Source organism: Rhinopithecus roxellana, chromosome 5, assembly GCF_007565055.1.
Source record: "Rhinopithecus roxellana isolate Shanxi Qingling chromosome 5, ASM756505v1, whole genome shotgun sequence".
Classification (NCBI taxonomy): Eukaryota; Metazoa; Chordata; class Mammalia; order Primates; family Cercopithecidae; genus Rhinopithecus; species Rhinopithecus roxellana.
In genome coordinates, this window is record NC_044553.1 from 29,752,609 (window position 1) to 29,765,403 (window position 12,795).

At 48.3% G+C, this 12,795-nt stretch overlaps 1 protein-coding gene across 6 annotated transcripts in view; it reads left to right on the forward strand.

Moving 5' to 3' along the window:
- STARD9 (StAR related lipid transfer domain containing 9) overlaps positions 1-12,795 on the forward strand; it is a 150,750-nt gene that overhangs the window by 99,048 nt on the left and 38,907 nt on the right. For 5 of the 6 annotated variants that reach the window (XM_030931371.1, XM_030931372.1, XM_030931374.1 and 2 more), the window contains exons 17-21: positions 4,202-4,253; positions 4,587-4,724; positions 5,732-5,814; positions 5,940-6,043; positions 12,423-12,613. In XM_030931371.1, coding sequence (XP_030787231.1) covers positions 4,202-4,253; positions 4,587-4,724; positions 5,732-5,814; positions 5,940-6,043; positions 12,423-12,613 — 568 coding nt within the window. The remainder of the gene's footprint in view (positions 1-4,201; positions 4,254-4,586; positions 4,725-5,731; positions 5,815-5,939; positions 6,044-12,422; positions 12,614-12,795) is intronic. The other variant, XM_030931376.1, reaches the window with a different exon arrangement.

A 12,795-nucleotide genomic window follows, 5' to 3' on the forward strand; every position in this document is an offset into this window, starting at 1 on the left:
TGTTTGTTTGTTTGCTAAGTTTGTTACCTAGAACTAGTCTCTGGCAACCTGGAAGCTGTTTTTCCCTGGGTCACCTTGGGGAAGTGTCTTGGGTGGGAAGAAGATAGAGAGAAGGACAGGGAGAGCCCAGGTTACTGATATGCTGGACTTCATCCTCATAATTGCCTTTGTGCCACTAACCCTCCCTACATAAAGAGGCAGGGTGGGCAGTGAATGCATATGCCAGCCAGCTCAGTCCTCATCTGAGATGCCATCACCTTTTGTTGGTAATTTCTATCCTGCAGATCTAGAAGTTATGATGTGCCGTAGCCTTTATCTTTTTGGAAGGGCTGTCCCTGAACACACATGAAAAGTTTCGACCTTTTTCCCTTGAACTGCCCTCTCATTCTGTTTGACAGTGTTTGTGGAGGCTAGCATCTATTGACTGCTGTGGTCCTCAGTGCCTGAGCAGGAAAGGCTGGCTCTGGCTGTTTGTGTGTTTGCAGAGAGGAGTGACAGAGGGGGATGCAGTGAGGACAGAGCCTCATTCATTACTGCCAGGATTCTTCCTTCTTGCAAGCTATTTTGGAGGAGTGTCAGGGACCTCCCTGCTCTGGCTGCTGACATTGAAGCCTAGTGGGGAGTTCTCTGGTCTCCTTAAAAACATTGCTGGGACAGATGGGGTGGCTCACACCTATAGTCCCAGTACTTTGGGAGGCTGAGGCAGGCAGATCACCTGAGGTCAGGAGTTCGAGACCACCCTGGACAACATGGCAAAACCTCATCTCTACTAAAGATACAAAAATTAGCTGGGGCATTGTGGCACACACCTGTATTCCCAGCTACTCGGGAAGCTGAGGCAGGAGAATCACTTGAACCTGGGAGGCGGAGGTTGCAGTGAGCAGAGATCATGCCACTGCACTCCAGCCTGGGTAACAGAGTGAGACTCCATCTCAAAAAAAAAAAAAATAATAATAATAATAATTACTGGTCAGGTGTGGTGGCTCACGCCTGTAACCCCAGCACTTTGGGAAGCCAAGGCTAGCCGATTGCCTGAGGTCAGGAGTTCAAGACCAGCCTGGCCAACATAGTGAAACCCTGTCTCTATTAAAAATACAAAAATTAGCCAGGCATGGTTGCAGGTGCCTGTAATCCCAGCTACTTGGGAGGCTGAGGCAAGGGAATTGCTTGAACCTGGGAGACGAAGGTTGCAGTGAGCTGAGATTGTGCCACTGCACTCCAGCCTGGGCATCAAAGTGAGACTCTGTCTCAAAAAAACAAACAAAAACTCATTCATTACTGGGGAGGTGTTATGGTGAAGTTGGAAAAGGCTGCAGGGGCTTAGGATCCAGAGAGACCTGAATTCTAGTCATAGCTCTCCTATTTGGTATGCAGGTTTCTTAGGCAGTTTATCCCCTGTGAGCTTCAGATTCCTCATCAATAAAAAGAAGAGAATACCTACATTTTGAGTTGTTAAAGGATAAGGTAATATGATTTGTGTAAAGTACTCAACATAATGCCTAGGACGTATCGAATGGTTAGTCAATAAACGATAAAGATATGTCTAAAATTTAGCATCCCAGTTGCCATGTTGCTGCCTTTTCCTAACAGAGCTATGTGGGTCTTAAGCAAATTTGCCGTAATCCAAGGTCTAAAAGGCCTTGTCTTCAACTAATCCACTGATTCATTTATACTAACTCCAGTTTCCCCCTCGTCTCTTACACTCTCTTCCAGTTCTTTTTTATTCTAGAGGTACTTTTCTCGTATTTGTGCTTTTACCCTTCTTAGAATCTGGTGTCTGTTAAACTTCATCTGCGGACCAAGAAGGTAAAAATCCTGTGTTTCCATAAATCTTCACAAAATGCTTGTTTCATTGAGACTTACTGGATCAAACTTGGACCACACCAACCTTTGCCTCTTAGGGAAAAGCCATACTTTTGCATGTATTTTCTCAGACTAGAGAATTTTTCTGACCAATGGCTGTAACTATTCCCTAACCTTAGGCTGTGGGACGGAAAGGAGTTTGCCCACACTTGCTGGACTTTGCAAATAGCTTGGGCCGCTTTGTGGTATATTTTTTAGCTCTACCATCTCAGGGGCTTCCTGGGCTGTAGAGCGAGTGGGCAGAGGGTCAGAACAGCCTGGACCAAAGTTGAGAAGTGGTACAGACCAGGCTGGGATGGGATGAGAAGTGGTACAGACCAGGCTGGGATGGGATGAGAAGTGGTACAGACCAGGCTGGGATGGGATGAGAAGGGGTACAGACCAGGCTGGGATGGGATGAGAAGTGGTACAGACCAGGCTGGGATGGGATGAGAAGTGGTACAGACCAGGCTGGGATGGGATGAGAAGTGGTACAGACCAGGCTGGGATGGGATGAGAAGTGGTACAGACCAGGCTGGGATGGGATGAGAAGTGGTACAGACCAGGCTGGGATGGGATGAGAAGTGGTACAGAGAAGGCTGGGATGGGATGAGAAGTGGTACAGAGAAGGCTGGGATGGGATGAGAAGTGGTACAGAGAAGGCTGGGATGGGATGAGAAGTGGTACAGAGAAGGCTGGGATGGGATGAGAAGTGGTACAGACCAGGCTGGGATGGGATGAGAAGTGGTACAGATAAGGCTGGGATGGGATGAGAAGTGGTACAGACCAGGCTGGGATGGGATGAGAAGTGGTACAGACCAGGCTGGGATGGGATGAGAAGTGGTACAGACCAGGCTGGGATGGGATGAGAAGTGGTACAGACCAGGCTGGGATGGGATGAGAAGTGGTACAGACCAGGCTGGGATGGGATGAGAAGTGGTACAGACCAGGCTGGGATGGGATGAGAAGTGGTACAGACCAGGCTGGGATGGGATGAGAAGTGGTACAGAGAAGGCTGGGATGGGATGAGAAGTGGTACAGAGAAGGCTGGGATGGGATGAGAAGTGGTACAGAGAAGGCTGGGATGGGATGAGAAGTGGTACAGAGAAGGCTGGGATGGGATGAGAAGTGGTACAGACCAGGCTGGGATGGGATGAGAAGTGGTACAGAGAAGGCTGGGATGGGATGAGAAGTGGTACAGAGAAGGCTGGGATGGGATGAGAAGTGGTACAGAGAAGGCTGGGATGGGATGAGAAGTGGTACAGAGAAGGCTGGGATGGGATGAGAAGTGGTACAGACCAGGCTGGGATGGGATGAGAAGTGGTACAGACCAGGCTGGGATGGGATGAGAAGTGGTACAGACCAGGCTGGGATGGGATGAGAAGTGGTACAGACCAGGCTGGGATGGGATGAGAAGTGGTACAGACCAGGCTGGGATGGGATGAGAAGTGGTACAGACCAGGCTGGGATGGGATGAGAAGTGGTACAGACCAGGCTGGGATGGGATGAGAAGTGGTACAGACCAGGCTGGGATGGGATGAGAAGTGGTACAGACCAGGCTGGGATGGGATGAGAAGTGGTACAGACCAGGCTGGGATGGGATGAGAAGTGGTACAGACCAGGCTGGGATGGGATGAGAAGTGGTACAGACCAGGCTGGGATGGGATGAGAAGTGGTACAGACCAGGCTGGGATGGGATGAGAAGTGGTACAGAGAAGGCTGGGATGGGATGAGAAGTGGTACAGAGAAGGCTGGGATGGGATGAGAAGTGGTACAGAGAAGGCTGGGATGGGATGAGAAGTGGTACAGAGAAGGCTGGGATGGGATGAGAAGTGGTACAGACAAGGCTGGGATGGGATGAGAAGTGGTACAGACCAGGCTGGGATGGGATGAGAAGTGGTACAGACCAGGCTGGGATGGGATGAGAAGTGGTGCAGACCAGGCTGGGATGGGATGAGAAGTGGTACAGACCAGGCTGGGATGGGATGAGAAGTGGTACAGACCAGGCTGGGATGGGATGAGAAGTGGTGCAGACCAGGCTGGGATGGGATGAGAAGTGGTACAGACCAGGCTGGGATGGGATGAGAAGTGGTACAGACCAGGCTGGGATGGGATGAGAAGTGGTGCAGACCAGGCTGGGATGGGATGAGAAGTGGTACAGACCAGGCTGGGATGGGATGAGAAGTGGTGCAGACCAGGCTGGGATGGGATGAGAAGTGGTACAGACCAGGCTGGGATGGGATGAGAAGTGGTACAGACCAGGCTGGGAAGAGAGTGAGAATATTCTAATGTGGACTCTCCTGTAGGGCAAGGCTCTGTCCCTTTTAATTCTCATTAAAATGGCTTTTTTCCCCTTTAGGAAGGGACAACAAAAATTGGAAGGATTGACTCAGACCAGGAGCAGGACATTGGTGAGTGACAGAGCAGAGGAGTCCAACGTTTTGGGGCAAGTATTTGTGCCTGAAAGGTTTCTTCAGAGGACTCTGCTGATGCTCTGAGAAGGGAATCATTGGCGTATTCAGGGCCTGCTTCTCTCTCCGCTGCTAGGTTTCAGGTCTGGGATGTGCTAGGGAGAGACCCACACGGTGGGAGGATTTCAGGCATGGGTGGTTTCAGGTCGCCTCTTCCTCCTTCATTATGGAATGAGGTCTTCCAGATGTTGGATTCTGATCTTACAGAAAGAAATGGAGAGGATGTTTCCCTGGATTGTCCTCCCACCCAAGTGACCACCACCTCTTTTGTAGTCCTGCAGGGTCAGTGGATCGAGAGAGACCACTGCACTATCACCAGTGCCTGTGGTGTAGTTGTTCTCCGGCCTGCCCGTGGGGCCCGCTGTACAGTCAATGGCCGGGAGGTCACTGCCTCCTGCCGTCTGACCCAAGGTAGGACTGTCTAAAGCCCTGTTTATCCCAAGATGAGTGATGGACCATTTCCAGTCTCATGGGCCCAGAGAGCTCAGTGAAGCAGGCTTTAAAAATGAACCACCCAGGCCGGGCGCGGTGGCTCAAGCCTGTAATCCCAGCACTTTGGGAGGCCGAGACGGGCGGATCACGAGGTCAGGAGATCAAGACCATCCTGGCTAACACGGTGAAACCCCGTCTCTACTAAAAAATACAAAAAACTAGCCGGGCGAGGTGGCGGGCGTCTGTAGTCCCAGCTACTCGGGAGGCTGAGGCAGGAGAATGGCGTAAACCTGGGAGGCGGAGCTTGCAGTGAGCTGAGATCCGGCCACTGCACTCCAGCTTGGGCGACAGAGCGAGACTCCGTCTCAAAAAAAAAAAAAAAAAAAAAAAAAAATCAGCCTCTGCACCCTGAAATCTGAAGATTTTCTAATACGATCCTATTCCCATAAACAAGCCTTAATTCTAAAGTCTCGGAGTGAAGAATGACTCTGAAATTGGTACCTGTGTTCATTAGCTCTATCTCCCTAGGAAAGTCTCTGAGCCTCACTTTCCTCATCTATAAAATGGGGATAATAATAGGATCAGTGTGAGGATCAAATGAACCTTATAGTTCTTAACAGTGTGCTTGGCACTCAGTAAACACTTATTATCATTATTACTATAATTACCGCTACTGTTATTAATCTATGCAAATTCTGTCTGTGCTTTGAGACTGAACTGAGATTCCTCCTCTTCCATCAAGTGTTCCCTGACTACTCCACCTGGGACTCAACTTCCTTTCCCTTGGAGTAGTAGAGTTCTTCCTGTCTGTCTTATTAATCCAAGATGTATGCTGTGAGATACAGAATTAATACATATCTTATCAACTCAGCAAAATTATCGGTTATCGAGGGCATGATTTTGTCTCATAGAACAGTACCCTACACATAGTATGTACTCCAAAACATGAGCTGTTGATTGAATTCTCACTTGTCTCTGTGCCGCAGGAGCTGTCATAACCCTGGGGAAGGCACAGAAGTTCCGATTCAACCACCCAGCAGAGGCCGCTGTCCTGCGGCAGCGAAGGCAGGTTAGCAGGGCTGTGTTTTCTCGGTTATTGCTGGCCTCCCTGTTTCCACTTTTTAGAGGAAACGCCAAGCTGGGAGGGGTGGAGGTGATGACAGCAGCCTCACTGTGCTTTCTTCCTTGTTCAAGGTTGGAGAGGCTGCTGCTGGTGGTGGCTCTTTGGAGTGGCTGGATTTGGATGGAGATCTCACTGCCTCCCGGCTAGGTCTCTTCCCTTTGCTTTGGAAGGAAGGGTAAGAAATAGCTGCTCATGCTGATGTGGAACCTGCTGGGTTCACTTCTTAGTCCATTACAGCATGGATCAGGGTGGGGGTGGGGAGTGATTAATGTAGAAGCCAAGGTCTGAATGAGCCCTTGTCTGAATCAACTTGGGCAAGTCATTTGATGATGCTGAACTAGCTGCTAAGTTTGTAGTTGGCAGGGAAGTGGTCTTGGCCCTTGTTCATTTCTTGTTTGGTATTTTAACTTTTTTCATCACTGAAAGAGGTATTTTATTTGATGTTCCTATGGCCACCTTTTCTCTCTCCACAAAATTTAGCTGTGATGTGTTTGTGGACATCTTTGTTCTGAGCTTACCTTCCTATATACTCCTTTAAGTTCTGGCCTACCTGTATGTGAGCTCATAGTATATGTCACATAGTATATGTGAATGCATAGCTTCCAGAACATACGGCTTTCTCTGAGTTTTTAAAGATAGTATGTGACTGAGAATCCTTTCTTTCTCATAACAAGAATCTAGAACTGTGCATAAGAGAGGCAGAAACTATAGGAACAATATGAAAATATCTTTGGGTTCTACCCTCTCATGCCCACTTTGCCTACATTGTAACTATGAGACACTGAGTCAGAGTTTTATATGTGATTGATGGCAACTACTTTTCTACTTCATCCATTTCTACATAAAACACCCTTCCCAGATCTAGAAGCCTTGCAGATTTGGTACTGGGAGTCCTTCTATTCCTTTTTTTTTTTTTTTTTTTGAGACGGAGTCTCGCTCTGTCGCCCAGGCTGGAGTGCAGTGGCCGGATCTCAGCTCACTGCAAGCTCCACCTCCCAGGTTTATGCCATTCTCCTGCCTCAGCCTCCCGAGTAGCTGGGACTACAGGCGCCCGCCACCACGCCCGGCTAGTTTTTTTTTGTATTTTTTAGTAGAGACGGGGTTTCACCGTGTTAGCCAGGATGGTCTTGATCTCCTGACCTCGTGATCCGCCCGTCTCGGCCTCCCAAAGTGCTGGGATTACAGGCTTGAGCCACCGCGCCTGGCCGAGTCCTTCTATTCCTGTACATCAAAGTGACCTCTGCCTTAGAGATTTCCTTTAGAAAATTTCAGCAGGGGACTTGGTGCCTGTGACATCACTGGTGCTGGAAGGCTGCCAAGCACCTTGAGCACAGGGTCTCAATAGAGTTACGGTAGCCCATAGTTGCTTCAGAAGGATCCAGCAGTTCTTTCCTCAGGCCAGCAGCATTTGATGGCAGATGAAGATAATCTTTTTTTTTTTTTTTTTTTTTTTTTTGAGACGGAGTCTTGCTCTGTCGCCCAGGCTGGAGTGCAGTGGCCAGATCTCAGCTCACTGCAAGCTCTGCCTCCCGGGTTCACGCTATTCTCCTGCCTCAGCCTCCGGATTAGCTGGGACTACAGGTGCCCACCACCTCGCCCGGCTAGTTTTTTTGTATTTTTTGGTAGAGACGGGGTTTCACCGTGTTCTCCAGGATGGTCTCGATCTCCTGACCTCGTGATCCACCCGTCTCGGCCTCCCAAAGTGCTGGGATTACAGGCTTGAGCCACCGCGCCCAGCCGATGAAGACAATCTAATGTCTAACCTTGGCAGTGAGGAGTGTTGGATACAGGAGCAGAAGTGCTCTGGTTCAGGGCCGGGCGCAGTGGCTCATGCCTGTAATCCCAGCACTTTGGGAAGCCGAGGTGGGTGGATCACAGGGTTAGATCAAGACCATCCTGGCTAACATGGTGAAACGCTGTCTCTACTAAAAATACAAAAAAAAAAAAAAATTAGCCTGGCATGGTAGCACGCACCTGTAGTCCTAGCCACTTAGGAGGCTGAGGCAGGAGAATTGCTTGAACCCGGGAGGCGAAGGTTGCAGTGAGCCGAGATTACGCCACTACACTCCATCCTGGGCGACAGAGCAAGACTCCATCTCAAAAAAAGAAAAGCAATGTTCTGCTTCAGGAAACATGAACAGCAGGCAAGTCCTCATAGGAGAGCTGCTCAGTGAAGGATGCTACAACAGAAATTTGATGAAGGATGATCCTAGTGTTGAATAACCGAGAGCTCTATGGGATGGAGAATAAGGTAGAAGAAGTGACACAAAGTGGATTCAGGGCTTAGGCTGGAGCTTTTGTTTTGTCAGAGCGACTTTCCTTCTTTGTAGTGAAGTCATGAAAGTAGCTCCTATTTTAGGTAAAGTTTGTGTTGGGAAGACTCATTGAAGATCTGTTTTTCCCAGAGTTCAGAGGTTTACAGAAAATACCACTGCAACTTAAATAGCTGAGAATGGAAGAGATGCATTGCAACAGACAAAATTGGTTCATGTCCTAGCTGTAGTACAGAAAAGATATGTGAACTTAGGCAAGTCAGTGAACCTCTGAGCCTGTTTCCCTACCTCTAAAGAGACAATACTGCCATCTGTTTTCCAGGGATTCTTGTGATAAAGATCGAAAGAGTGAGTATATATGCATGGTGTGGACACACCCCACAACCCCTATTGCTGCCAGCAAGGCTGCCTCCCTTTCTCTTTCCTGTCCTCCTGTCTCAACCCAGCTCACCTGTCCACCCCAGAGTACATCATGGTGTTGTGCTCTTCTCTTGCCTTTTAAAAGTCTTCTATGCCTCTCTAGCCCCACAGGCACTGACATGACCTTTCAGACACACAAGCGTGTGTCCTTTCATTCAGAGAAGACAGGAATTTCAGAATCACGCCCTCTCCCACACACTGCCTCCACTCTTGAGCCACCAGCTCTAGGAGCCGTGGGCTGGTCCTGCCCAGCCACCGTAGCCAGCATCTGTACCAATCCCTGGTGGAGGTGGTATGGTGTGTGCTCAAGTCTGTGATTGGGCAAAGGGACCCGGGAGAGGAACTTGCACGACTAGAGAAAAATATAAATTGTCAGCTGGGCTCCCAGTCTGGATTTGTGGTTGTGTGTCTACAAGTCTCTCCCTCTGCTCTTGGATGGGGTTGGCTGCAAAGCCTCCCTTTATCCCAGGCTTCCTTTCCCTCATTTATCTCTGGAGCAGCATTCATGAGGAGCCTGCAAAGCTGAAGCTGGCTCCAGAGTCAGGGGAAATCGACCAGTCTGCCTTCCTTTTCTCCTTGCAGCAGTAATCCAGACCAGAGAGGAATTTGTCTTTGAATACCGTTGCCTGTGTTCTTGGCATTTTCCCATTTGGAATTTTAGGGGGTTATCCTTAAGTGCCTAGAGCCTGGGAGACACTGTTGCTGCTGCCGCTGCCACCACTGCTGCCACTGTGGCTTTAGTAAGTAGATGCTGCTGCAGTCTGCTGCAGAAGCTGCCAGACCCCGAGACTGGGGGAGGGCTGTGAGAGAAGAAGCAGGAGGGTGCAGTGGAGTCCTCACAAGCAGGTGACTAGGCAGCATCCGGGGGATACTGGAGCCACCAGAGATGAAGGGCAGTCACCTGATAAAGACAGAGGTCCCTTGGCTGGCAGGTAAATGAAGACTTGCCCTTTGTAATCTACCCAGACATGTAGCATACGGTTGCTATTTTCTTTTTCACCTGCTTTCTGGGAACTTGGCAAAATGTGCTTAGCAGAGGGGCCATTCTGTCTGATCGTGTGGCCTCCTGGGTGAACGCGCTGCATCTATAGAGATCACAGCAGACAGCCTCTCCTTACAGGTCCTATTGCTCTGCAGGAAACAATATCATAGCTGCCACTTTCTTAGGTGAAGGGTAGGGAGCGCCCGTTTTAGGAAGAAGCAAATTGTAAATCTGAAGGTTGAGGAGAAAGCCAGGCAAGGAAGCTGAGTAATCTCGGAGTTCAGATAAAGATCCTGTCTCAGCCTCCTGCATCTGGTGGTCTGTGGGTCTTAGCTGGGTTTGTCTAGGACCCTTTGATGGGCTCATGTTTGTAATTCAGTCATTTCTTTAGTCAGACAGAATTTGGAGCAGTAATACAAGCATGGTACATATAGATGTATGTTTCCTGTTAACTGCTTTTTCTATTTGTTTGGCATTAACAGGTTTCTATTCCAGTTGGAGCCTCCGCGTAACAGAGTACCCTTCCTCTTTCTGTGTGCTCCACTGTGTATATTTGGCCTTTTGCCCACAGCAATCAGTGCTAGTCTTCTGAGCACACTCACTCAAGTGTCTGGACATGTTCTAGTCGTTGGACCTGTTGCAGATTGAATGACCTTATAGCCTCCTTCCCTGGGAAGAAACTGTAGTTGTGTCAGCTCCCACTCCCATTCCCCCAGGCTATTCCACCTATCACTCTTCACCCATCCATCTTTCACTGTCCTCCAAAGGCTGCATTATGAAATCTTAATTTCTTCCAAGGCAGGGGCAGCAAACTTTTTCTGTAAAAGGCCAGATAGTATTTTAGGCTTTGTGGGCCATATGGTCTATGCTGCAACTACTCAGTTTTGCCAAGGTGGTGCAAAAGCAGCCCTAGACAGTACGTAAGTAAATGGGTGTGGTTGTGTTCTAATAAAACTTTATTAATAAAAACAGGCAGCAGACCAAATTTGGACTCACGGGCTTTCATTTGTGGACCTCTTCTGTGATACCCATGTGATTTCATTCTGCTGTATGAAGTGGTAGATCTCCTAAAAAGTGGTTCCCTTACAGCATACTGGTCATATTGCCTGAGATATGGTTCCAGCATCAAACCAATAAGCTTCTCCAAGCTTCCAAGTCATGACATCCTGGGATTATAGGGAAGGCTGGATAAAGCAGGCTTGATTATAACTTTTTTGTCAGCCTCTGGCAGAATCTGACTCTTCCCAGCCACTCCCATTCTGTGCGCATCCTAGGGTATCCATACAGTTAGCTCCTTTAAATACCTAAATAACAGGGATGAAGATACCCTGCAGAAAAAGCATATAAGGTCCTTGCATGACCCCAGGGAAAGGTCAGCAAGTGAGTAGAAACTGTCAGTTTTTAGAGTAAGCCTCTGAATCATCTGTGGTCATATAGGAACCTGGTGGCAGAGTAAGGCATGACTAAAATCTAGAATTTTGCCGGGCGCAGTGGCTCACGCCTGTAATCCCAGCACTTTGGGAGGCCGAGGCAGGCGGATCACAAGGTCAGGAGATCGAGACCACGGTGAAACCCCGTCTCTACTAAAAATACAAAAAATTAGCCGGGCGCAGTGGCGGGCGCCTGTAGTCCCAGCTACTTGGGAGGCTGAGGCAGGAGAATGGCAGGAACCCGGGAAGCAGAGCTTGCAGTGAGCCGAGATCGCGCCACTGCACTCCAGCCAGGGGGACAGAGCGAGACTCCGTCTCAAAAAAAAAAAAAAAAAAATCTAGAATTTTTTAGGCCGAGCATGGTGCATAGTGGCTCATGCCTGTAGTCCCAGCACTTTGGGAGGCTGAGATGGGGAGATCACTTGAGGTGAGGCATTTGAGACCAGCCTGGCCAACATGGTAAAACCCTGTCTCTACTAAAAATACAAAAATTAGCTGGGTGTAGTGGCACATGTCTGTAATCCCAGCTACTTGGGAGGCTGAGGCAGGAGAATCGTTGGAACCCAGGAGGCGGAGGTTGTAGTCAGCCAAGATCTTGCCACTGCACTCCAGTCTGGGCAACAGAGTGAGACCTTGTCTCAAAAAAACAAAAAAAAAAATCTAAAATTTTTTAAAGCTGTTTATTATGGAAGATTTCAAATACAACACAAATTATCAACTCATGGCTAATCCTAGTTCTTTTATATCCACACTCACTCTCCCTCGTTCCCTCTCACTGGATCTAGACAAATTCTTGACTATTTCACCAGTAAATGCTTCAGTATGTATCTCTGAAAGGTGTGGTAGAGTCTAAAACTCTTGGATCCTATTCCAGGGCTTATTCACCGAAAACAGCTCTCAAGTGGAGACCAGCTGTGTTTTGGGTCACACACACAGCCATGGTGTGTGTGTAAATTATCAGCTGGATTTTGCTACCAGATCACAGAGGATTTCTGTTTCAGGGAATGGAGATGCAGTAACAATCTCTGAATATGTAGGCGAGAGTGTTTCTGGAGCTTCTGCTTTACTGAGTGTTTCCAACATATTTTTAGCAGACAACTTTTGATTCTTTTTAAAGGACCAAACTTCTGAATTTAGCGAAAATGTTTTTGTGTCTTTTTAAAAAGAACAACTTTCCTGGTGATTTTCCTTATCTACAATGGATCTGTGTTTCTGCTAAACCCACAACTCTAAGAATATGTCAGTTTAATGACCATTCTCCCCTCCTGCACTGTGACATCATGACCTGCCTGTGACACCATGCCTGTTTGTCCAAGGTTGCCAGAAGTCCAAAGCACTCTCTACCCTGTTGATTGCAGGGGCTCTCTTGGAAGGCCTTATACTGCTGTCAGTTTGTCCTGAGCTTGGTTTGCATTTCCCGTTGGGTAACCTCAGCTGCTTCTGTGACAGGAGAGCACTTGAAGAGCAATGTGACGGGGACTGTCAGCCACCGAGGGATGGAGAGACATCCCACGGGGCCCAGATTCAGCAGCAGCAGAGCTACGTGGAGGATTTGAGGCATCAAATCCTAGCAGAAGAGATTCAAGCTGAGAAGGAACTGGAATTTGACCAAACTTGGATTAGCCAGCAGATTAAAGAAAGTAGGTGTCCACCACTTAATGTGTTTGCCTGACCTCCTTATTCTCTCATTTTCATGCTTCCTCAGCCTTCTATATTCTCTCTTTGGTTTTCTTTGTGATATGATGGAATCTTTGGTATTAGATGTTCTCTTTTCTTTTAGACACCAGAGGTTCTTATAAGAAGAGGTCTGGAAGCAGGAATA